Source organism: Erpetoichthys calabaricus, chromosome 2, assembly GCF_900747795.2.
Source record: "Erpetoichthys calabaricus chromosome 2, fErpCal1.3, whole genome shotgun sequence".
NCBI lineage: Eukaryota > Metazoa > Chordata > Cladistia > Polypteriformes > Polypteridae > Erpetoichthys > Erpetoichthys calabaricus.
This window is the reverse complement of record NC_041395.2, coordinates 136,324,215-136,349,917: the sequence shown is the minus strand read 5'-3', so window position 1 is coordinate 136,349,917 and position 25,703 is coordinate 136,324,215. Positions and strand designations below refer to the sequence as shown.

Genomic DNA, 25,703 nt, shown 5'->3' with positions numbered 1-25,703 from the left:
GACATCTATTACAGAGCTGATCGTATGGCGATTGGTTACTTGGAGAAAGAAAAGGAAGGACAGGAATTGGAGGTTAGTACGTTTGAAAGACACAGTACTGCTGCAACAAATTATTTCATCTAAGGTTGCGCATGGCGCAGCAAGCATCTTGCATGAGGCAGGAACAATCTCTGGACGAGGCACCAGCTCGTCACTATCACTGCGCCACCATGTTCCCATGTTTAATAACATGCTTTAATTCCTATCATCATGAAAATGATAACAAGTATACACCTCAGTATTTAAAGTATTCAGAGAGCTCTAATATCACGAATGTAATGGATTCTATGTCCTGTCGGAGGAAGAGAAAGCCTGTTTAAGAATCACATAGTGATTCACACACATAGTGCACATAGAAGAACATATACAATACAAAGCATTTAATGTGCTACTTTGTTACGATGGTATTTGAGAAACTAGTAAATTAAAGATTTTAAGATGAAGTTTATGATGTTCTACTTTAATGGCAAAATAGACTACGTGATTAAAGTGAAAATTTCAAGATTAAAGTTCTGTGCTTTTTTTCTCACTGTGTGCCTATTTTTTTTTTTCTCTGTACCCTTATAAGCTTCCATATGACACTCAGACGGTGGGCTACAACTCGCCTTTTCACTGTGACTTTGATATCTGACAACTTCTTTTTTATTTCGGGCACTGTGCGACTTTATGAACTTGAACTTTCGAGTTTCTCCGACACTTTATGTCAATCGATCAACTTCCTTTTGTTGTTTATACCACTGTTTAAACCAACAAATAGTACATTTTTCCTTGCCTCCTCTTGGTATTCGCTGAAATTCTTCTATTTTCCCTGTGCTTTTGACATTGTCTTTTCACAGAACGCCGAGCTTAAGGGCTATTTATATTGATTTGCATATCTAAAGAGGCGTAATTCTGGGAAGAGTTGGGGAGTGGCAGCAGGCGCGTGCACGTCCGTTACTTTTCACACTGACTGGGATTTATGGTGCGGAAGAACGTGGAAGTTGGCAAATGCACAGATTTATGCATCTGGATTTTTTTGTGCATACGAACATTTCTGCTGTTGTCTGTACGCCATGTTTTAGTGTGAATTCTACGTACGGCGTTATGCATGAGGCCCCTGGTGACTGTCTTGTCAAAAAGGTGAAAAATCCTACCTGGAAAGCAAATAGTCTAGGATCCAGGACTTTGTCCCTCGACTCCTGTTTGTAGGCCAGTATGGTGGGCCAGCCGATCGCCGAGAGGAGTGGGTATTCAAAAAGCCTAAGTGCATCTGCTGGAAACTTTTTGTCAAAGACAAAAAATAAAATTTACATTAATGGTTGTTTTAATTAAATGAATATCTTTAAATAGTGCTGGTTCACCAAAGGATTTTAGTTTTTAATTTTTGTTACTATTGGTATATTTTTACATTGAGATTTTTAGATTAATTAATGCTTCTCTGTCCCAAGAACTTTGCAGGAATATGAAAAATATACTCTTCCTGAAAAAAATCAGTATACTGTAACTTGAGCCTGGTAAATGCAACTCATACAAAGTCAGGAAAGCTAATAATGTATAAGGGGCAGCTCAATGAGTGTAAAAATTGTGAGATTATTAAAAATAATAAAACCTACATTTAACTCTGGATGTAGAAAGTATAGTTAAAAAAAGACACTTAGAATTTGTGTCTGGTCATACTTGCAAAAACGTGTCTCTTTTAGTATTTTACACTTCATATTACAAGCAGTAAATTTATGGCATTTTCAAAATTTAATGCTTAAACATACATTATGATAAGGCATATCATAACATATTGTCTTGAGACCCAAAACACAAATTCATATTGGTAACGAAAAACATTGATTCATGTCCAAGTGTAGCACATAATCTCAATGACTGTAAGGTAAGGTGAAACAGTGTTCCAATAGTGATGTAATCTGAATATAATGTCTGACTGGCTTGATTGCTTATGTGTTACTGTAGTAATGATACATATATGACAAATGTTAAAATGTACACTTTGAAAATTGTATGAGCAGCTGTCTAAGTGAGGTATTCTCGGAACTACAGGAGTGTCCAGTCAGAAGTTAACAGAAGTTAAAGGGAAAGGATTCCCCCATGAATGTCCAAGTAATTGTGGTAAAACTATACAAGATCAAAATATATTGCAATATAGCAGGAATGTTTGCAGCACTATGTATGCAGAATGAAGTATAGCAGAATTGATAATCAAGCTGAATTAATGTAATTAGTGTTGTATTTGATTATTGTATGGTCAAAAAAACTTTGGATGTTTACAAATTATTCAAATTTGACCTGCATTTATGATTAAAATGGTACTGCATATTCACCTCATGTTTATATCATGATGCTTAGGTTCCCGTTTTAATATATGGAAATGCTGCGACAGTGTTTGTGACATAAATGTCTTTGGCCATTCTAAAAAATAAAATATTTTTTTCGATGAAAATTGTGATCCAAATGTTGTTCTAAAGTAACATGATTGTATTGTACCTGAGACAAGACAGTATACTAAATCTAAAAACTGCAAAATGCAATGGATTTACTAGAAAAAAACTAGGAATAGCATTACAGCCTCCTGTAGACAATGCCTGTGTTCATTTAAGCAAATAAGCGTATAAGTGCAGGTGCATGGCTTACTAACAAAAGCAGACATACCTCAGTGTCAGCCAACTCACTTTCCACATTTAGTGTCCTTTCCAGGTACAAGCTAAAAGAACCTAAGAGAAAAAAAAAAAAGAAATTGAAACACAAAGAGCCATATGACTGTTCTATCAGTTAGATGGCTTTAATGGAGATAGAAAAAATAAATGTAATGTTAATGGCAGTATTGTAAAGCATACTGTTATCTGGCTGTTAATGTAACACATATTTATTACATTCTGTATTCTAGGTGAGCTTATGAACATGTGGTATATAATTAACAAAAAAAGAAATAAACAGGCAAACAGATGCAAGCGTGGAAACAACACTCAAGCTCCACTCTTTTGGTAATATCTTTTAAAATATATTCTCATCTACATTTCAAAGCTGTTACTGTCATCCAAAATGCAAGGGCAGTGAACAGAATCACCAATAAATTTAATACAATATCATAACTGGTAGTTCCATCTCAATAGTTTGAAAAATGACCTCTCCTGAGAAACAGACTAAAAAAACATATCACTTGAACCGTTTGTGGTGATAAGATTTATTGTGAAGGAGAAAATCTCTGCAGCACACTGATGCAAGACCTCAGCGTTCAGATGGAGATGTTTGTGAGAGTTCATATTGTCAGATGAAGGGTAAAGCACTTTAAAGATAGAAGTGTCAATCATTGTCAATCAACTTTGTAGCGGTTGCCTGTGAACTGATTCTACCAAGAGCAGTAAAGAAAAAGATCAATTAGCTTATCAAAGACAAATAATACGTGAAAATCAGAAGAATAACAGTGAAGAGCAGAATAGGTCACTAAGCAGGCCAGCTGTTCAGACATGACCAGAACAGAAAAAGGAGATGTTCAGACTTGTAGAAGTTTGCTAAAACAGCATGAACTTTAATAATTTGTTACTTATATTTTTATTAAATCATAAATGAATAACATACTTATTACTTAATATACTTATAACCTTTGAAAATTATTTTTATCAGGCTAATAAATCTTTCTTCTTTTTGGGTTTTACCCATTCAGATAGTAGTGTGATGTACTGTAGTGTGCTATGTCTGTTTTAAAAAAAAGTAAACTTTTAGAGGTAAATTTGCACATCCAATTTTGTAAATATGATTTTATTTTGTCAGATTTATATCATACATTTTACTGTACTTTTTACCTCTATTCTGATAGAAAAAAAAAGAGTATAATCCCCATTCACCTGTAAGGAACAGTTAAGGAGCAATTTTACAACATAATATGAATAAAATGGAATTTTGGTGGATATATTAAACACAGTATGTGTTGGTCTGCCTAATGCACTTTTCATATTATCATATTTTGTGTTTTAGTGCTTCTTGTAATGTTGTATAATTTTAGCTTCAGTATTGTGCAGTTCTGTTGCGTGTCAGTAGAGCTGTATGCATGTCAAACATTTATTGTCTATGTAAACAAAAAGACAAGACATTTGATGTTGTTATGCTCCCTGACAAAATCTACAGTAAAAAACTAAATGCATGCTCTGCAATGTTAGAGAAAACTGTCCTTGCCAGCTTGTGACTCCTTGCTGAATTGGCATGGCAATCAAAATACAGCAAGTACCTGTTAAAAAATGACTATTGTGAAGAGTTTTAACTTTACTACTTTCCCTATTGCTCATTTTTTATTTTAGATTTTATTATTTTCCCTCAGTTCTTGAGGGTTCAGTTCTTATATTTACTTGTACTTACCAGATATATTTTCACATATCATTTTAGTCTTAATGTTTTGTTTGTCACCTATTAGCATGTACTGTATATTATTATATGGGTGAAATTGTGAATAAATATTTTGTGACATTCACTCTGACACTGAAGCTTGAAATTTTCCAGACTGCGACAAGTGGAGCAATGCTCTCTCTAAGTCTGGTTGGATAAAGGAGATATAGGCTGATTAGCTGTATTTATTATCAAACAGAATTCACATAATATTCACTCTTATACATTCTCTTTTTACAAGTAGTATAGGTTAATTCCCAAAGTGGTACCCCATATCCACACACTCAAGCAACACACCCCTCTTTCTCCGATTATCTTGATCAAATCCAAAAAGCACATGTTTGCGGCCACAGCTGGGTGCCTCTTTCATTGGTGGCATGCCTCCTCCTCTTCTTCCTCCTCTCACTTCTGCTACTTTCTGCTAAAGAGAAAGGAGCCCAAGAAGGTGGAATGGTGTCCTTCTTAAACTTTTAAGAACCATTTAATGGGTTGGAAAATGGGTGGATGGATGGACTTTTATAAGCCACTAAGTTCATCAGTTTCATTATTCAGTAATTCAAGTTGTTTCTAAACTATTTTCTGTATAATAAAGATTTATCTTTTTATCTTTTGATACCTTTGGGCAGTACAATGGCATAGTGCTGCTGCTGCCTCAGGCAACAAGTACCAATTGCTCTCTGTATGAAATTTACACTTTCTGCCCACATCTGTGAGTTTGAGTGCAAATTTGAATTGGCTCTGCCTTGCATCTGATGTTGCTGAGATAGGCTTTGGCCCCTATAACACTAAAATAGATTAAACAATTCTAAGAATGTTATCTTTGCTTTTTTAGCTTGAAAAAATTATGCACATTTAGATTATAATATTAATGCACTAATTTCAAAGCTACGAAATCCTGTCTATGAAATTGTTTGCCAAACTTACTTGGGATTTTGAAACTATTATAAAAATGAGGAAAAGTATTCTAATACAAATAGTTTGTTTATTATTGTTGTAATTACTTAGCCAGCTTATTTTACAGACTCTGCGGTGGGTTGGCACCCTGCCCGGGATTGGTTCCTGCCTTGTGCCCTGTGTTGGCTGGGATTGGCTCCAGCAGACCCCCGTGACCCTGTGTTTGGATTCAGCGGGTTGGAAAATGGATGGATGGATGGATTTTACAGACTATAGGAGATGTCTGATACTTTCAGAGGGGTATGGATTGGTAGCTTAGTGTATAGGTTGGTTGCTTCCTGAATTTGGTTCCTCCTACAGTCGTGGTGTCTGTGACTGTGTAATGGAAAAAGTGAATTCAGAAAATGCATAGATGGACAGATATTTGAACCATGAACCTGATATATTCTGTACTGTAGTATATTGTATTTTGATTTTGCATGCATTTTATTTATGTGAAAATATTTTATGAAGTTATACAGTATCTTATTCATGTATTATATTCTCAAAAACATCTACAGCAAGACATTTATAAATATATTTAAATATTTCTTTAGTGTTACATAAAATAATGTATACTGTTAAATCTTTTCACAACCAGAAATTAGTTTTTTAAAGCTTTTTTCAGTAATGTGTAAAATGCAGTATAATGCTGTCATTTTGCTTTTTATATAGTTAACTTAAATTACATTTATATTAATTAAATATTTTGAAGCACATATTTAAATTTATTATGTTGAATACTAAACCTGATGTTTTTGAAAACATTTTTTTACTCCTTAAAGCTTTTTTAACTTTCATCCATCCATCCATCCATCCATCCATCCATCCATCCATCCATCCATCCATCCATCCATCCTTTTCCGCTTATCCGAGGTCAGGTCGCGGGGGCAGCAGCTTGAGCAGAGATGCCCAGACTTCCCTCGCCCCGGCCACTTCTTCTAGCTCTTCCGGGGGAATCCCAAGGTGTTCCCAGGCCAGCCGGGAGACATAGTCACTCCAGCGTGTCCTGGGTCTTTCCAGGGGCCTCCTCCCGGTTGGACATGCCCGGAACACCTCACCAGGGAGGCGTCCAGGATTTTTTAACTTTATCATTTAAAATAGTATTTATCTTTTAAAATAATGCACAAGCCAGTGTGTTTCTTCATGCTGGTCCCAAGCCCGGATAAATGGGGAGTGTTATGTCAGAAAGAGCATCCGATGTAAAATTTTGTCAGATCAATATGCAGACGACAATACAGATTTCCATACCTGATTGGTCAAGGCTCGGGTTAACAATGGCTGCCACCAGTACTGTTAGCCAACAGGGGGCTGGCGGAAATTGGGCAAATGTTGACTGAAGAAGAAGAGGGGGAAGGTATGTCCAGAGACAGGAGGAGAAGAAGAAGGTAAATAGAGTGGAAGTGAGGGTAGGAACTTTGAATGCTGGCAGTATGACTGGAAAGGGGAGAGTGTTACAGTAGCTGATATGACGGCGAGAAGAAAGGTTAATATATTGTGCATGTAAGAGACCAAATGGAAGGAGACTAATACCAGGTGTATTGGAGGTGTGTTCAAATTGTTCTACCATGGTGTGGAAGGGAGGAGAAATGGGATAGGGGTTATCCTGAAGGAACAGTATGTTAAAGAGTGTTTTGGAGGTAACAAAATGCCTGGCAGAGTGATGATTATGAAGCTGGAAATTGAAGGTGTGATGATGAAAGTTGTTAGTGCATATGCCCTGCAAGTTAGGTGTGAGATGGATAAGAAAGAAGATTTCTGGAGTGAGTTGGATGAAGTGGTGGAGAGTGTACCCAAGGGAGAGAGTGGTGATTGGAGCGGATTTCAATGGACATGTGAGGGGATGAGGAGGTGATGGGCAAGTATTGTGTTAAGGAGAGGAATGAAGAAGGTCAGATGTTAGTGGATTTTGCGGAAAGGATGGACATGACTGTAGTGAATATGCATTTTAAAGAGAGGGAGGAACCCGGTGGCATACAAGAGTGGAGGAAGATGCACATGGTTAGATTATATCCTATCAAGGAGGGTCAGTCTGAAGGAGATTGGAGACTGCAAAGTGGTGGCAGGAGAAAGCGTTTTTAGGCAGCATAGTATGGTCGTCTGTATGGTGACATTGTGTATCAAGAAGAAGAGGAAAGTGAGGACGGAGCCAAGGATGAAATGGTGGAAGTTGAAAAAGCAAGACTGCAAAGTTAAGTTCAGGGAGGAGGTAAGACAGGTACTAGGTGGCAGTGAAGAGTAACCAGATAGCTGGGCAACTGTAGCCGTGAGGAGATTGTGATGAGCAGATGGAAAGAGAACTTTGAGAAGCTGATGAATGAAGAGAATGGAAGAGAGAGAAGATTGGGAGTAGAGTGGAGAGAGTGAATCAAGAAGTGCAATGGATTATCAAGGAGGAAGTAAGGACAGCTGTGAAGAGGATGAAGAATGGGAAAGCTGTTGGTCCAGATGACATACCTGTTGAAGCATGGAGGTGTTTAGGAGAGACAGCAGTGAAGTTTTTAATGAGATTGCATAATACAATCTAGGAAAATGAGGGGATGCCTGAGGAGTGGAGAAGAAGTGTACGGGTACCGCTGTAGTAACTACAGGGGGAAAGAATGATGAACCACAACATGAAGTTATGGGAAAGAGTAGTCGAAGCTAGGTTAAGAAGGAAGGTAATGAATAGCAAGCAGCAGTATAGTTTCATGCCAGGAAAGAGCACTACAGATGTGATGTTTGGTCTGAGGGTGTTGATGGAGAAGTATAGAGAAGGTCAGAGGGATTTGCATTGTGTTTTTGTGGATTTAAAGAAAGCATATGACAGGGTGACTAGAGAAGAGTTATTGTATTAGGAAGTTGGTAGTGGCAGAGAAGTATGTAAGAGTGGTACAGGATATGTACGAGGGAAGTGTGACAGTAGTAAAGTCTGTGGTAGAAGTGACTGATGCATTCAAGGAGGAGGTGGGATTAAATCAGGGATCAGCTGTGATCCCTTTCTTATTTGCAATGGTGATGGACTGGTTGACAGATGAGATTAGACAGGAGTCCTCCTGGTGTTTGTGGATGTCATTGTGATCTGTAGAAAGAGTAAGGAGCAGGTTGAGGAGACACTGGAGAGGTGGAGATATGGTCTAGAGAGTAGAGGAATGAAGGTCAGTAGGAACAAGACAGAATACATGTGTGTAAATGAGAGGGAGGTCAGTGGAATGGGGAGGATGCAGGGAGTAGAGTTGTCGAAGGTGGATGAGTTTAAATACTTGGGATCAACAGTACAGAGTAACAGGGATTGTGGAAGAGAGGTGTAAAAGAGAGTGCAGACAGGGTGGAATGGGTGGAGAAGAGTGTCAGGCATAATTTGTGACAGATGGGTATCAGCAAGAGTGAAAGGGAAGGTCTACAGGACGGTAGTGAGACCAGCTATGTTATATGGGTTGGAGACGGTGGCACTGATCAGAAAGCAGGAGACAGAGCTGGAGGTAGCAGAGTTAAAGATGCTAAGATTTGCACTGGGTGTGACGAGGATGGATAGGATTAGGAACAAGTACATTAATGTGTACATTAGAGGGTCAGCTCAGGTTGGACGGTTGGGAGACAAAGTCAGAGAGGCGAGATTGTGTTGGTTTGGACATGTGCAGGGGAGAGATGCTGGGTATATTCGGAGAAGGATGTTAGGGTTGGAACTGCCAGGTAAGAGGTAAAGAGGAAGACCTAAGAGAAGGTTTATGGATGTGGTGAGAGGGGACATGAAGGTGGTGGGTGTAACAGAGCAAGATGCAGAGGACAGGAAGATATGGAAAAAGTTGATCAGCTGTGGCGACCCCTAATGGGAGCAGCCGAATGAAGAAAAAGATCTTTTAAAATAGTGTGGCATCATTAGTTAACAAATTTATATTTTACTAGTTAAAATTGCTAAACCTGTAAATATTTATTTATAAACAAGTGACACAGACTTTTCAGTGGGTGCTTGGCATCAACAACTTTACACTTTGTAGAATAAAAATACTGCTGCATTTTTATGCCTCAAAGGGTGATAAGACAGAATGCCACTTATATGCCAGTTCCATAGGAAATTAATCTTAAAGCATGATGAATGGCAAATAGAAAAGTGTACCAAATTAATTTTTTCCAAGTTTTCAAAATTAATTTTTATGCTGACCAGAAATTTTGTATAAATGAACTGCCTGACATTCATGGCCACTGTTTACTTTAATGACCTAGTTTCCTGAACCAGTGTTACTATCATGAGGAACAGTGTAACAGTTAAAGGATAAATATGAACACAGTATTTTTTTCAACACTTTGTGTTGCAAAAAAAGGAACAAGAAAGAACAGCAAAGAATAGGACTTAAAAAATTGATTATGGACTGTGTTTAATGGTTTACCTTCACTGTTTGAGTCTTCTGAGTAAATTTTATCATTATAACTGTGTGCTGTATTTTCATCTTGGTCATCTAAAACAAGAAAAATACTAAAGGTTTACATTGCAATTCATAAAATTCACATTTGTTTGTTATTTATTATATTGAAGCCAATAAAATTCCCTGTCTTTGTACACTTTAGTGTGGGAGGAAAAAATATGTTTCTATCCTTTTAGTAATTAATATTCATTATTATTATATATCATTAAACATATCTAAGAATACTGAATTGGAGGTCAGTACCAAAAAAAAAACCAGCATCAAAAATGGATTACATTGATTAGATAGGAGATCTGCTATATACAGTATATTCTATTTTACTGGCTGTAGACCTTAGTGTACAAAGGTAAAAGTTTTTAAAAATTGTTGTGTTTTTAAAGATCGGAGAAGACAGGAAACATTAGAATGCTGAAAAAGAGAGCAGAACAAACTTGTCACAAAAAGTAAGACAACCTACAGCAGTTAAAAGGCCTTACCTGTGCCATTGTCCATCTTTTCTGTTGTATCAGATACTGATGAGTTGCTACAGCAATATAAACAGCCCATATTTTATGTTAAAAGACAAAAATAGCAAAATATGTTAGACATCAAATGGCCAGAGTTGAAAGCAAGTAAAAATGCACAGTTCCTTACATGTATTAAGTCCCATTGGTCTTTTACACATTTTATTCAGTTACAGTGTTTTGATATTCTACTGCTTTTAATTTTTTTGCTATTAATAATCAGAAAACATACTTTATTATTGTCAAGCAAAAATAAAATTCTGCATTTTTCAATTTCTACATTTTCTACTGGGACAGCCTGCTATTACTATAGTTAGTGAAGCCAGGGATTCCCAAACCCGGTCCTGAGGACCCACTGAGGCTGCAGGTTTTTGTTCCAACCAGCTTCTGTTTTTAATTGGCCTCATGGGCTAATTAAGTGAACTGTTATTTCCCAGATTCTGTGTTTTGGGAACAATATACAAATTAGAAAACTATGTTTGGTTACAATATATATATATATATATATATATATATATATATATATATATATATTAAAATGTACTAAGCAGTTATATGGGAAAATGTCTTTCTTTTTAACTTTTTCATTTTGATTTTCATTCTGCTTTTCCAGGTGTTAATTATTAATTATTAATTAATAATAAGTGCTAATTATTTAACTATTTCATTATTTACTAATTAATGAGGCTGACGCTAAAGTAGTTGCATCCTTTCATGATTCAGTGTTGTTTGCCTGGGTGTCTCCTCTGCTAGTTTTTAATTGTCATTATTAAGACACAATGAAGGGAGCAAACTGCACAGAGAAATGGTGAAATATAATGAAATCAACAAATGAGAGTTAAGCATTTAAATCTATAGCAAAAACAGAAATATTTCTAAATGTCTTATAAATGTAAAAATCAGGCTGCTGTACTTTTCTGAATGTAGAATAAGAGACGAGGGGAAAAAAAGCCAGCTAATTAATTGAGATCAGTGTTATGAGTTGTTGTCACCGATTATGAATCTGGTTGGAACAAAAACCTGCAGCCACAGTGGGACCCTAGGACTGAGTTTGGGAATTCCTGGGTAGTCAAATGTGTTTTTAACTTTCCAGCCTGTAACTGTTTAAAGAATCTTAACTTTCTTAGGGAGTGGCAAAACAGTTAGTGTTGCTACCTGACATTCTCAGGCAGTCACTGTCTCTGTCTTTGTGCATTTTACATTTTCTTCCTAGGTTCATCTGGGTTTTCACAAGCTAGTCCACTTTTTTTCAAAAATGTTTGTCAGGTTATCAAAATTATCTTAGAGTGAATGAGGATGTAAGTGTGAATTTGTATCTAGTAACTGACTTCTTGGTACTGTATTATAATGTATAAAATTGGTTCAGCTGTTTGACTTTTTCCTTCACGGTCACAAGCTGGGACCGTTATCAGCAGCTTTAGGCATTAGGTAGGAATGACGTCTGAATATGGTCCTCATTAAAATGTCTGTGGTACATCCTTGTGACTCCAATACTTATTACCCCATTGCTGCACTTTAACCTTTAAGACAATTTGCATGATATATTTTGCATTATGACTGGTAATAGTTATAGGGTATTACATTCTTCCTGAATCTTTTACGCATGATCCTTTCTTTTTAATACTAAAGGGGTTACCAATAACTACTGACCATAGTGATGCTGCATTTTAGTACTCCCTGTCTATATGTAACTGCTGTGCTCCCAAATGGAGAAGTTGTGAAGCTGGCAATTTAAATGTTATAGATTAGCCCCTCTGGCATTAAACCTTGATAGAGGGTCACTATCCCTAGTTCAGACTCCAGCTGCACCCACTTCATACTACTTAAGGTGCCTTTGTATCCGAAAGTAAGCAGATTGCACTTCCTGGTATGTTCCCAAACCCACAGCAAAATACCAGGAATTGTCTTACATTGTATTTCAAATCATTTAACTTTTAAACACAATTTGTGTTTTGGGAAAAAAAATTCAAGGTTTAAAATACTGATTTTAAATCTATAACTTTCTGCTTTCAGTTTAAGTTTCTTGTGCTTTACGTCAGTGGTTCTCAAACTTTTTGTGGCTTCAGGTTTTGTTATAACCAGTTTTGCAATCAGAGTCGTTTTAATTCTAATTGATCTCATTTAATTAGCTGTCCCTTTTCTCTTCTCTTATTCTGTAGTCACAAATACACGTTAGTGTGATTTATAAATTTATAAAACATTTTAAAATGTTTGTATTTTTGCTATAGATTTAAATGCCCAACTGTCTTGTTGTTTTTCTACTAAGTTGCATTTTTCTGTGTTTTTGCTTCCTAAATTATATCCTAATAATGGCAATTAACAATAAGCAGTGCAGACACCCGGGAAATTTCTGCATTTACCTCAAATCATAAAAATTTGGAAATAGCATCTTGCTTAATTAGGCTGAGTTTGATTACAAGGAGAAATTGTTTGGAACAAAAACCTGCAGCCATGTGGGGTCTGAAGGACCAAATTGAGAACCTGTTGATTTAAACATATCATTACTGTGGTAATGAACCACATTCTGACACTTGAGTGATATAATAATATACTAAAGATGAAAATCAAGATGTTTATTCTTTGTATGAGCACAGCGAGAGGTGCTTTTTAAAATATAGACAAACTGATTGAAAATCCATTTCATTAATGGAATAGTTTTCTTGCATATGCTCTCCATCCCCACTGTATACCATGGAGATTTTTAAACAGATAGTACAGGTAAGATAAGGCCAAGAGATTGCTAGCTCTCCTCCATTAGCCTATATGTGACAACATAGCGTGTGAAAAATATAAAGGTGCATTCAAAACCACAGGGAGATTATAATTCAGTGATCCAGATCTCTTGTTCCGGTGCACATTTAGTACTTTCAGCCTGACAGAAGATTAAGAAACTCATTCTTTGCCTTTAAAAGTGTAGAGGAAAAAAAAAATTCTTTGAAGCTTTTTGAGACTTTGCTCATTCAGCCCATCACATGACTCACAAATGTGGATAAAAACCAGTCTAGCCTGTAACATCTTGCCGTTTGTTTTAAGGTGAAGCATGTGAAATGTCTTAGTAGGTAAGAATTATTCATCCATTCATTACACCCTTCACTGTGTGCATGAACTTTGAACATTATACAGTATATATGGTGTCTCACACATAGGGACAGATAAAGAAAGAGTGTATAATTATACTTTCTGAGAGTTGACATTAGTTAACCTGTCAGGGCCTGAACTTATGGTTAAAGATGCAGCCAGTGAAAATCAACTCTGTTGTGGTTTGGTAGCTGAAACTATAATAGAAGACAAGCAACTGCAGAAGGGCTGTAATAAAGTCAGTTACTGAGGGTCTTTACACAACAATGATGACAAGTAAAAATAATTAGAATTAAGAAAGCAGTCCAGAGTTGAAAAACACAGCATACTTGTGAAAAACAAGGGAAATCCTGAAAGGGTAGAAAATGGAGAACTGAGCAGGTGGTAAGGGGATACTACTGACTAAAAAATGTACATGATCCAGCGTGTGATGAGCTGGCAGTCTGTACAGAATTGTTACCTTGTAAGGGCAGATTGTCAATAGTAGGAAAGCTGTTGGATTGTATCATTGTACTCTGTACTTAAATGGGGTCAGCCACCCTTAGAGGTAGTCGGGCTCTCAGCTAACCCCTCAGCAGTTGAAACATGAAGACTGAAAACAAAACAATGCCCCTTCATATTTGGCATTCTGTGCATACCAACGTGAACATACAGATTAGATGACAAGCAGGTAAAAAGTATTTTATTAAAGTTGATGATTTCAAAGGTCAACAGGGAAGAAATCAAAAATATTAGGAGGCAGGTAGGAAATCTGAAATGCTATAGAAAATCCAAAAACAGCAAGGCAGAAATAAAAAACAAAAAACTAGAAAACAAGATATGGTAACCAGCCTTTGTGATGGCATAATGCTAGAATGAAGAAGTCTAGTTATGTTCTCTTATTTCCCTATCTCCTCCCATTAAGTAACTGCAACACAAATGGCATTACCCACAGATTGTGAGAAGCCGGGTGCAAATCATCACACAATTTTAGTGTAGAGTCAAGACCTTATACTGACAAACAGACTCCTCCAGGATCAACCATTGCATTTATCACTATTTCGAAGGGTACAGTAGGATACAGCAAAATTCTAATTTTTAGAAGGACCCCTAACAAGGTAGGAGTCATGGTGGTACATCTTAAAAGAGATTTACTCAAAAATCTTGTCACATGCAGATACTTTGAGTGGAAGTGTATTTGTGTAGCTTGTGTAGGTTTGGGTGCACAAATCTAGGAATAAACACATAAATCTACCAGCTCTGTATGTATATGTTTAATTGCTTTACAGTTTCTTGTGTCTCAGCCTGGCACCCAATAGTACCACAGAAAGTAAAGTGATATTGTGATCTAGAGGGTCATGCTGGCTGCTGCAAGTAATGTGTAACTGATCACATTACTAAGAAAAGTCTTTATTTTACTGGACCTGTTTGCCTGTTATGCACCTTATCAGAAAATAGATATAGTGTATTTGGCTGAAAAAAGTGACACTTTTATATGGTATAGAGTGTGACTACATTTACAAGTATGTACCTTTAGCTAGTAAGAGGATGTAGTGTGTGTTTATTACAAAAAAAAAAACCTTGACATGCTCATTGCAATGCTTAAGGCTTGTGTTCACAGAAAGTGGCCTGTTATCCTAAGGTGGCCCATTTCCCCTAGTTTCTTTCCTTGTTTCCTGTGCACTACCACCTTGTTTTCACATGCTTCTCTGTTTTTCCTTTAGGATACTATTTCTCCAAAGATGAGCTTTTGCCATACTCTACTGCTATCCCCAGTGTCATTGAACTATTGTTGTGCACCTCTTTTCTCTCTCTGATCAAAGCAGAGCAGGTCATCATATGGTGTGACCTGTTAGTCCCCCAACCATCTCTCATTCTTTAATAGTAAATCATTGTAATTGGCTAGTCACTCAAGGATTCATCCCTGTGCTATCTTTTAAAGACAAGAAAATGTTCTACCACTTTCTTGCTCCACTCAGAAGGTAAATGCTAGTTAATGTGATCCTGCAGAAATTGTAAGGATGCTCAAAACAATAATTTTCATTTGGCTGCCCACAAATAATCCATACATACGAAGGTACCCTACTGTACATACTGTAGGTATAAGCCTTCCCTCCAGCACACCACAATGGTCAGAATCTCCTATAGCAAAATTAGATTATCATTCTATCAGTCTTTATGTTGTAGAGAAAAATGACATGTTACATATACATTCAGAGTGTCCAGGAATCTATAATAATTACAATAATTCAGAAACTCTTTATTTTTAATAAAAATAAAGCTCACCTGCTTTTGGAATTTGCTAAACGTGGAAATGGCTCTTCTCTGTTAAAGCCTCTTAATACTCTAGGAAAACCTGAAAACCAAAGACATAAAGCTCAATGTTGGCAGCAAGGATGTGGAATAACAACAACCATGTGATCTGCAACAAAGATTAAGTGCCTAAATAACTGTGTGGTTAGGCGCCAGGAGAATAAAGAGTGTGGCTTTTTGATATACAAGTGGGGAGACCCAACCATGCAGTCATTAAATTTAATAATGTTATAAAGTAACAAAAACAGCTGTGTTTAACAGTATATGCAAATTAATTTAAAGGCTCATTCTGCACTCTTATATTCTGGAGTGACCTTTGCCCATGTATGTACATCAGCACATCTATCAATTTTGTAACCTGCTTATACTGGATGTTTATTGTTGACAAAGGAAGTGTAAGTCAAGAATCATCCCTGTTTGGGTGCCAGTCCATCAGAGGGCACCTATGCATACTGCGGCAACCTTACTATAATGTTAAAAAAAAAGGTGACTGATTTCCTTTTGGAGACTTTTGTGAAGCTGTCATGTAAGTTTGTCTATCTATCTATCTATCTATCTATCTATCTATCTATCTATCTATCTATCTATCTATCTATCTATCTATCTATCTATCTATCTATCTATCTGCCCACCCGCCTGCCCGCAAGCACGCACGCACGCACGCACATGTAGTTGCACATATATAAACAATTTAAAATGAAAAAAGTAAAGTAAACTGCAATCATGTTATTGTTTTCTATATCAAACTTTTAATTATTAATTGGTCATCTTTAGAACTTTAGAACTCATCTTTAGAACTTCTCTTTAGAATCTTTAGAACTTCCTAGTTCTAAAACATAGTCATATGGCAAAGGCATCACCTCATAGGCAAAAGCGGGATTATTCTTAACACCCTTCAGCGTGAGAGATAATAATAATAATAATAATAATTTAATCGTTTAAAATGAGTACACTAGAAAATAATATAGAAAAGGGTGATTCCATATGTACTTAATTCCTCCCAATTCAAAGTTCCTGAATAAATAACCCCATAAGCACAAAGGTAATCCTTTGAAACTTACATAAAGGATGTAATGTCTTAAATGTCTTATACCACTTACTAACCTCTGTCTCGCCCCAGCAGTGGACATTCCTATTTGCCCACTTTGTTGTTTTTTGCTGCAAAATCTGAAAGTCTGTGGTCGTACCTTGTGAATGTCGAACATTAGTCTCCTTCTCAGCAGCTGGACTGATGGCCACCTCTGAGGTTTCAGAAAGGGATGATGCTGACCTGTCTGGCCTTTTTTCCATTGCGATTTTTTTGCGGGACAGCCGATCTTTATATATTGTCAAAATAAAAGCTCTAAAAGTTACATCCTCACAAGTTTGCAATTAGAATCCATTGTTTTGTCACATTTGATGGAGTGACTGAATTTCTAATTCTCAAATACACACTCAATAAATAGATTTGTTTTTTCAGGCCTATCACATAGAACTGAAAGCAACTCCTTAGGGCTGCATTTTATTAGGCACATACAAGTTGTGAAGCCTTTTGTGTACAGTATCCAGGGAGACAGAGATTGTCAGAGGGCATGTAGCTCCTAGCTACACCAGGAATCTGGCCAAGCTGTTTGGATGCAAAGAGACAAAAAGAGGGTGGGAGAGAGAGAGAGACATTCTTATGTTAAAATACACTCAAATACTCAAGTAAGCCAGATCTGTATAATCTATTGCTGATTACTTTTTTTTTTTTTTTTGCCGAAGCATGAAAAAGACAATCTGGGTCTTTTATCTCTTTCCTTCTGATAGGCACCTAGAAAATTGTCAATATATCTGGTAGACATTACTCACCTCTAATGCTGAAATCATTGTCTCTGAGTTTGTTTTTGAAACAAGCTGGTGGTCACCTGCATCTGGTGCTTAGTCATTCTCAAGAGGAGTTTTTTACAGCTGCTTCCTGACAGAATAATTTCAAAACTATCATGTGACTTTTCAATTCTCATAATATACAATTACGTTTAAACACCACAAAATGGAAATGGTTAAATGGTTACATATACTGCCTTTCATTAAGGTCAAGACAGCATTGTTGTACCACTGGCAGAAGGGCAAGGGAAACAGGAACATCTGAAAATAAGTGATGAAAACAGAAGCAAAAGGAAATCCATAATATCTAGTGCTTAAGCCCATAGCATGATCCTAACTCAAAGTTGAAAACAAGAAACTAACTAAATGCTTTGATTAACTTTGAGCACACACACACACATGATCTGTTGTAATTATAAGAATTCACAAATTCGGACAATCAAGTTCAAGATGCTTGAACCCCTTGACCTATGATATGCAAACTCGGGCTTCGTCCCAAAGGAAGCACACAGCAACACAAACCTTTATGAAATGACAATGTCCACAGAAAATGAAAACAGGGTCACAGGAAGGTGCAGCCTTAAAGTAAAAGAATTAAAAGATATTAACATTAGGAATGAATTTAGTGGGCTAAAAATGTACATAGATCCATAAAGCAATAACTCTTATATTCAGAAAATGCTGATCATAACAATCATGAGTTGTTATTCTGTCCAGATGTCAATAAGATAATAAATAAAATTTAAAGAAGAGAGCCCACAAACTAGTAAGTTGCTGGCTATAAACATTAATGTATATACAGTACATGAGTCATATGTACATACATACATGTACATGTCTATACTGAAAAAATGTAAAGCTTTTTTTTTATTATTGAGTACAGTGAGTCATGGGTGTGCTAACACTTCACTGCTGATAACTATGGCAGAAGTTGTAGAGGAGATTGTAACTGACTTTCCCATCTAGTCAGATTCTCAGAGTAAACATACAGGTATTTTGGCAGACAGTAGGTGGTATAGTGGGTGGAGCCAGGTTTTGGTTATTTGTCTACTTTATGGTCGATGACTTACAGACTGTCAAGGGAACCCACAAGCAGCATTGCCATCTGGACTTCAGAACAGGTAGTCTACCTAAAGCTAAGCCTGTTTCAGCCTAGCCGTTACTTGGATAGAAGACCAACCAGGCAAAGCTTGGGTTGCTGCTGGAAGAGATGTTGGGGAGGCCATCAGGGGTGCTTGCCCTGTGGTCTGTAAGTGGATCCCAATGCTCCAGTGTAGTAACAGGGACACTGTGTTGTAAAAATTAGCACCATCCTTTGAGTGAGATGTAAAACCGGCATCCTGACTCTATGTGGTCATAAAAGATCCCTGGGCATCCTTTGTAAAGAGTAAGGTGTTTCCCGATGTCCAGGCTAATTTGCCCACCATGCCTTGGTCATTCTGGCCCACTAATTATCCCCTGTCTATATTTGGCTATTTGTCTCACCCCTTCACCACCAAATAGCTAATGGTGGTGAGCATACTTGCACAAGAATGGCTGTCATTACATCATTCAGGTGAATTCTGTGCATTGGTGGTGGCTGAAGTGGTTCCACACTATCTATCTAAAGTGCTTTGAGTAGTGAGAAAAACACTATATAAGTGTAATTAGTTCTAATTATAAATTACTCTGTGTCTCCTTTAACTTACAAGATCAGTGAAGTGATCACTTTCTGGGTAATATGTTTTTAGATCTTTATTGTTGATGTTAATTGCTGTTCTCAAAATAGTTTTCATAAAATCCATTTATTTATTTTACACAGCTTGCTCATTACAGGAACATATGTAGTCAGACACTGTCCCGCTAATATCAGGCACAAGGTAGGAACCAAACCTGGACTAGATGCTAATCTATTCACAGTATTCTCTTGCACACCCTCAACCTTACTTACAGTATAATAGGCCAACTTAGAGTGTCCAATCAGTCAAACATAATTCTTGTGGAAAATGACCAACATAAAACCAAGTGGACAGTGACTGGGCCTGTGTTTAAACATAGTCTTCTGGAGGTGTGAGGCAGCAGAGCTAATCACTGTGTGGCCATGTCTTTCAATTTTTAAATAAAACATTAATATGTTAATACAATTTTAATTTGGAAATAATATATTCTGTGTTAGACTCAGTGTCTCAAAAGAGCTACGGGCAGCAACACTGATTCAAAAATGAATGACAAATGGATTTGGCAGAATGTTAAAACACCTCCTAGCCTGTAGAGGGCAGCATATGACCCTAAGCAAGTCACTTAGCCTTCTGTGCTCAAATTAATAAAAAATGCTTCAGTTGTGGCATTTCCTGGACGTGTAAGTGACCATAGATAAAGATATCACAAATTAACATTAATAATAATAATAACAAAGTGACCCTGATTCAAGATTGGAACCTTGTTGCCTTTTTGAACGTGGGATTGTGGAGGACTAGAAGGAGTTGGAACCTTGTCGAGGGTAAATTTCCTATACATTTTAGAAGGTTTTTCTTTATACAAAGAACCGCACACACAAAGAATAAATTACCTAGCACTGTGATAGAGAATATCAAATCTCGATTTAATGTTATTTTGGAGAAATTAGGTGAATAGAAATTTCAAGCTGTATTGGGCTGCATTGTCCTATTCTCATGAAAACATCTAATGTTTAAATCTCTGATGTTCTAATGAGACATATAGGTGTGAGGGGAGCAATGGTTTCATAGGCTGCAAGATGGCACAGTGTTTTTCTAGAACTGACCTACCCTTTATCACAAAAGCTAGTCTGTGTTTATCTGGAAGTGAGTCTTTTCTATAATGATGGATCTGAATATTACTGTTGATGTCCCGTTTAATAGCTGTCCCCACGCTGCTTGCGCTTTTTAAATTCCTCTATTATATCTGATTTTAAAACCATCTTCTCTAGTCTTTATGTGCATGACCAAAATAATGGTATCAATGATTCTGTCGTAAAATTTAATTCTTCCTGTAAAACGGTTTTAGACTCAATTGCTCTGCCCAAGATACGCAGTAAGAAGGGAAGATCTGCTCCCTGGCTAAATGAAAATACATGATCACTGCGCGTGCCTGTCGAACTGCTGAATGGCGTTGGAAAAAAGATGGACAGATTATCTCTAAACAGATTTTTAGGACTTCTGTTTTCAATTTCCAGGCTGAAGTTAAGAAAATGAAACAAGACTTCTTTGCCAATTTAGTATCCCGTCATTCAAAGACTCCTAGGGTCTTATTTAATTCAATTAATGCGGCCATTCACCCTCACTCTGCGATAGGATTAAATAGCATTGTTCATTCATGTGAGCAGTTTCTATCATTCTTTGTTAGCAAAATTGATAGTATCCGCCGTGGCATTGTTCATACTGAATATAATCTTCCTACTGTTAATCATGACATTGTCTTAGAATCCTTTGATCTAGTCTCACTTTCACAGCTAAAAAGAACTATTGACACCCTTAAACCAGCTTCCAGCCCCCTCAATGTTGTTCCACCACGTCTCTTAGTGGAAGCCTTTGATGTGTTGGGCCCATCCTTACTAGCCATTATAAATGATTCTGTTAGTTCGGGGGTTGTGCCCTCATTTTTGAAACATGCTGCAGTCTGTCCCCGTCTAAAAAAGGCAGAATTAGATCCTGGAGCTTTAGCCAATTTTTGTCCAATTTCCCAACTGCCGTTTCTGGCTAAAATTCTAGAAAGAATTATTTATAATAAATTGGTTGATCACCTTAACTCCAATAATTTATTTGAGATCTACCAATCTGGTTTTAGGCGTTATCATAGTGTTGAAACGGCACTCCTGAAAGTGTTCAACGACATTTCTCTTATTACTGACTGAGGTGATGCGGCAGTCCTTCTCCTCCTTGACCTGTCTGCTGCCTTTGACACCATTGACCATGAAATATTGCTGATGCGGCTTGAACATCTTACTGGGCTTAAAGGGGCTGCTCTTAACTGGTTCAGGTCATATCTAACTGGTAGACACTTTTCAGTGACTTTTAATTCCTCTTTTTCATCTACTGCTCCTCTTAAATATGGTGTTCCTCAGGGATCCATTTTGGGTCCTATTTTATTCTCTATATACCTTCACCCTATTGGAGTGATTTTAGGAAATTTAACATTTCTTTTCACTGCTATGTGGATGATACTCAGGTTTATACTCCTGTCTGCAACTCTGCAACAAATCAACTGCACAACTGTCTGTCTGAACTAAGATCCTGGATGGCTAATAATTTTCTTGATCTGAATCAAAATAAAATGGAGGTGCTTATAGTGGGTCCATCAGCTAAAGCCCAAATTGGTCTTGGACTTCTCGGCTCTTTCTCTGTCTTTTCCAAACCTCAAGTCCACAATCTTGGTGTTACCTTTGATAGTAACCTCTTTTTTGAGAAACAAGTAAATTCTGTAGTCAAGAGTTGCTTTTTCCAACTTCGTCTATTAGGTAAGATCAAGCCTTTTTTATCTTCTAGGGATCTTGAGAAAGCTACTCATGCTTTTATCTTTTCTCGCCTCGATTACTGCAACTTGCTGTATTCTGGGATTAACAAATCTCTGATACACAGGTTACAGTTGGTCCAAAATGCTGCCGCTTGCTTTCTGGTTGGGGCAAGAAAGTATGACCGTTTCTCCTATTTTAGCTTCTTTACACTGTCTGCCTGTCAGTTTTCGAATTGATTTTAAAATCTTGCTGCTAGTTTTTAAATCTTTATATGGGCTTGCTCCTGCCTATTTATCTGAACTGTGTGTTTTATACCAGCCATCCAGAATGCTTAGATCTTCTAATCAGTTGTCTCTTGTTGTCCCTCGTACCAAGTGTAAAACCAAGGGGGACAGGGCCTTTGCAGCTGCTGTGCCTCGCCTGTGGAACTCTTTACCTAATCATACGAGGGGGGACCCAAAAATAACTGGAATTTTGTTGTTGTTAGGTTGGTACTTGTAGTACGTGGTTGGGCCGCTAGGGCGATCTAGTTACACTCCTCACAAGTCAGTCTGCCAAGTGCCATCAGTCTGGAAGGTTGTGCTTGTGTTCAGTGAATTTTTTTGTAAAAGTAGTTTGCGCAACAGTGTGAGAAGAAAACGCCCTGATTTGTGGGAGTCGGGCGATTGGTTCTTTCATCATGACAACGCTCCATCTCACACTGCTCTCAGCATTCGCCAATTTTTGGCAAGAAATGGTATGACAACCCTGAACCACCCACCCTACTCACCGGATTTAGCTCTGTGTGATTTCTTTTTGTTCCCTCGGATGAAAAAAGACGAAAGGAAGGTGTTTTGCTGATGTCGAAGAGGTAAAACAAGAAACGACCAGAGCATTAATGGGCATTACTTCAGACGAATTTAAAAAATGTTTCGAACAATGGAACAAACGGTTAGATAAGTGTATTTCCGCCAATGGAGAGTACTTTGAAGGAGACTAATTGTAGTTTGTACAGAAAATTAAATTAAACACGTTTTAAAAATATTTCCGGTTATTTTTGGGTCCCCCCTCATATAAAGGAGTAATCTACAGTACAATTAAACTGTTTAAAACAAGATTAAAGACTCATTTCTATTCACTTGCAGCCAGTGTAAAGAAGCTAATATTGGAGAGACAGAGTCATACTTTCTTGTCCCAACCAGAAAGCGGGCGGCAGCATTCCGGACCAACTGTAACCTGTGTATCAGGGATTTGCTAATCCCAGAATACAGCGAGTTGCAGTAATCAAGGCGAGAAAAGATAAAAACATGAGTAGCTTTCTCAAGATCCCTAGAAGATAAAAAAGGCTTGATCTTACCTAATAGACGAAGCTGGAAAAAGCAACTCATGACTACAGAATTAACTTGCTTCTCAAAAGAGAGGTTACTGTCAAAGATAACACCTAGATTGCATACTTGAGGTTTGCAAAAGACAGAGAAAGAGCTGAGAAATCCAAGACCAATTTGGGCTTTAGCTGATGGACATGTTTTCATACAAGCATTATAATATATAATACCATAAGAAATTTTTCCTTACATAATGTTTTCCCATCTTGTGCTATTTCATATAATGTGTTTAAGAAGTTAGGACTGATTTTAGATATGAGGTTTTCTATGAGCGAGAACAAAAATTTTAAACAAAAACGGTGTAAAAGAAGAGCACTTCCACAGCATATAACTTTGTACCTGTTGAGAGTGTTCACAATTTAGGTCTTGTCCTAGGATACATTTTAAACAGTTTGAAATGAGGAATGTACAGATGATGTAAAGTAAACCTTTTAGCTGAATTATAGCAGACATTACATAAATTGAAGAGGAACATAATTTTTAAATAACTGAGTCCTTATCTTCCATATCTGAAATTGAAGTAGAAAGATGCTTTTTTCATCTTCTTTTAAAGACCACCTAGGGTTAGATTACTTGAAATATGTTGATAAGATTTGCATCATCACTTCAGGAATAGTAATTGGTGGAAAGTAAAAAAAAAAAACCAAAAAAGTAATATTGTTTTTGATAAAGGTTCAAGCTTGTATTTCTAAAAAAAACATGTTGCTTGCAGATATTATGTATGAGCTACCAACTCAAAAACCACATTATAAAGATCTTTTAAAGGATCGGATACTTAGTGACTGTTGTGGTATATGTACTCAAGATTCTGAGCCAGGTTCAGATGACTTTTCTTTTTATTTAGTCTTTTGTTTTTTGTTATAAATTGTATTTTTGTAAACTTATGTTTATCTTGTTTCTATCTTCTATCTTGTTTATTAATTTCAGATTACTATCTTTTATTTGTATTATATTCCTTTGTTGTTTTTGCTGTGTTCTTTGCCATTTATAGTGTGTGGGGAACCACAGCCTTATATAAGCTGTCATGACATTAATCTAAAACGTACACTAAATGGACAAAAGTATTGGGGCATACCTCTTAATTATTGATTTCATGGGTTTCAATCAGACCCAGTGCCACCTAACCATGCAGTCTCCATTTACAAACATTTGTAGAACAAAATAGGTTGTTCCGAAGAGCTCAATGACTTCAAGCGTGGCACTGTGATAGGATGCCAACTTTTCAATAAGAGAGTTTATGAAATTTCATCTCTGCTGGATATTCCATGGTTAACTGTACGAGAGTGATCTTATTGAAAAGTGGAAGTATTTAGGAATAACAGCAACTCAGCCACAAAGCAGAAGACCAAGTAAAGTCACAGAGTGGGATCAAAAACTGCTAAGGTGCATGGTGTGTAAAAGTCACCAATGCTCTGCTGATTCCATGGCTGAAGAGTTTCAAACTTCCACTGGCATTAATGTAAGCACAAAAACTGTGTAGCAGGAGCTTCATGGAGTGGGTTTCCATGGCAGAACAGCTGCATGCAAGCCTCGCATCACCAAGTCCAATGTCATGCATCGGATGGAGTGATGGAAACGTGTTCTATAGAGTGACGAAATATGTTGCTCTGTTTGGCAGTTATATTGGGGAGTCTGGGTTTTGTGGATGCTGGGAGAATGTTACCTGCCTGACTGCACTGTGCCAACTGTGAAGTTTGGTGTAGGAGGGATAATGGTGGGGGGCTATTTTTCAGAGTTTGGCCAATCTTAATGCTTCAGCATACCAAGACATTTTGGACAATGCTATGCTTCCAACTTTGTGGGAACAGTTTGGGGAAGGCCCTTGTCTTTTCCAGCATGACTGTGCCCCAGTGCACATAGCAAGGTCTATAAAGACATGGCAGTATGAGTTTGGTGTGGAAGAACTTTACTGGCCCACACAGAGCCCTGCCCTCAATCCCATAGCTTTGGGATTAACTGAAATGGAAATTGTGAACCAGACTTTCTTGTCCAACATCAGTGGCTGACCTCTTAAATGCTCTACAGAATGAAGGGGCACAAATTCCCATGGAATCACTCCAACATCTTGTGGAAAGCCTTCCAAAAAGAATGGAAGCTGTTATAGCTGCAAACAGGGGAGCAACTCCATATTAAAGTCTATGTATTTGAATACAATATCATTAAAGTCCCTGTTGGTATAATGGTGAGATGTCCCTATACTTTTGTCCATATAGTGTATGTTCTTTATCTCCCTTTGTCATTTTGTAAGTACTTAATTCTGTTTCACTGGTTTTCAATTTTAGGTTTTTTAATGATTTAAGTTTTTTTTTTTTTTTGGATTTTGGACTAGCCTTGTTAATTTAAGGTTTTTCCCTTTCAAGGATAACTGTTTGATTAATTTTTGGTTCCTCTTTGTTTCTATTATTGTTTTTGATTTTTTTACGTGGGGAGT

At 37.1% G+C, this 25,703-nt stretch overlaps 1 protein-coding gene across 1 annotated transcript in view; it reads right to left on the bottom strand.

Annotated features, from left to right (window-relative positions):
- LOC114646368 (glutamate-rich protein 6-like) overlaps positions 1-17,621 on the bottom strand; it is a 28,067-nt gene extending 10,446 nt beyond the window's left edge. The window contains exons 1-6 of the mRNA XM_028794542.2: positions 16,801-17,621; positions 15,587-15,656; positions 10,217-10,263; positions 9,705-9,773; positions 2,677-2,738; positions 1,173-1,298 (exon numbers count right to left, since the gene is read on the bottom strand). Of these exons, the coding sequence (XP_028650375.2) occupies positions 1,173-1,298; positions 2,677-2,738; positions 9,705-9,773; positions 10,217-10,263; positions 15,587-15,656; positions 16,801-16,903 (477 nt within the window). The 5' untranslated portion in view covers positions 16,904-17,621. The remainder of the gene's footprint in view (positions 1-1,172; positions 1,299-2,676; positions 2,739-9,704; positions 9,774-10,216; positions 10,264-15,586; positions 15,657-16,800) is intronic.
- Between the last annotated feature and the right edge of the window lie 8,082 nt (positions 17,622-25,703).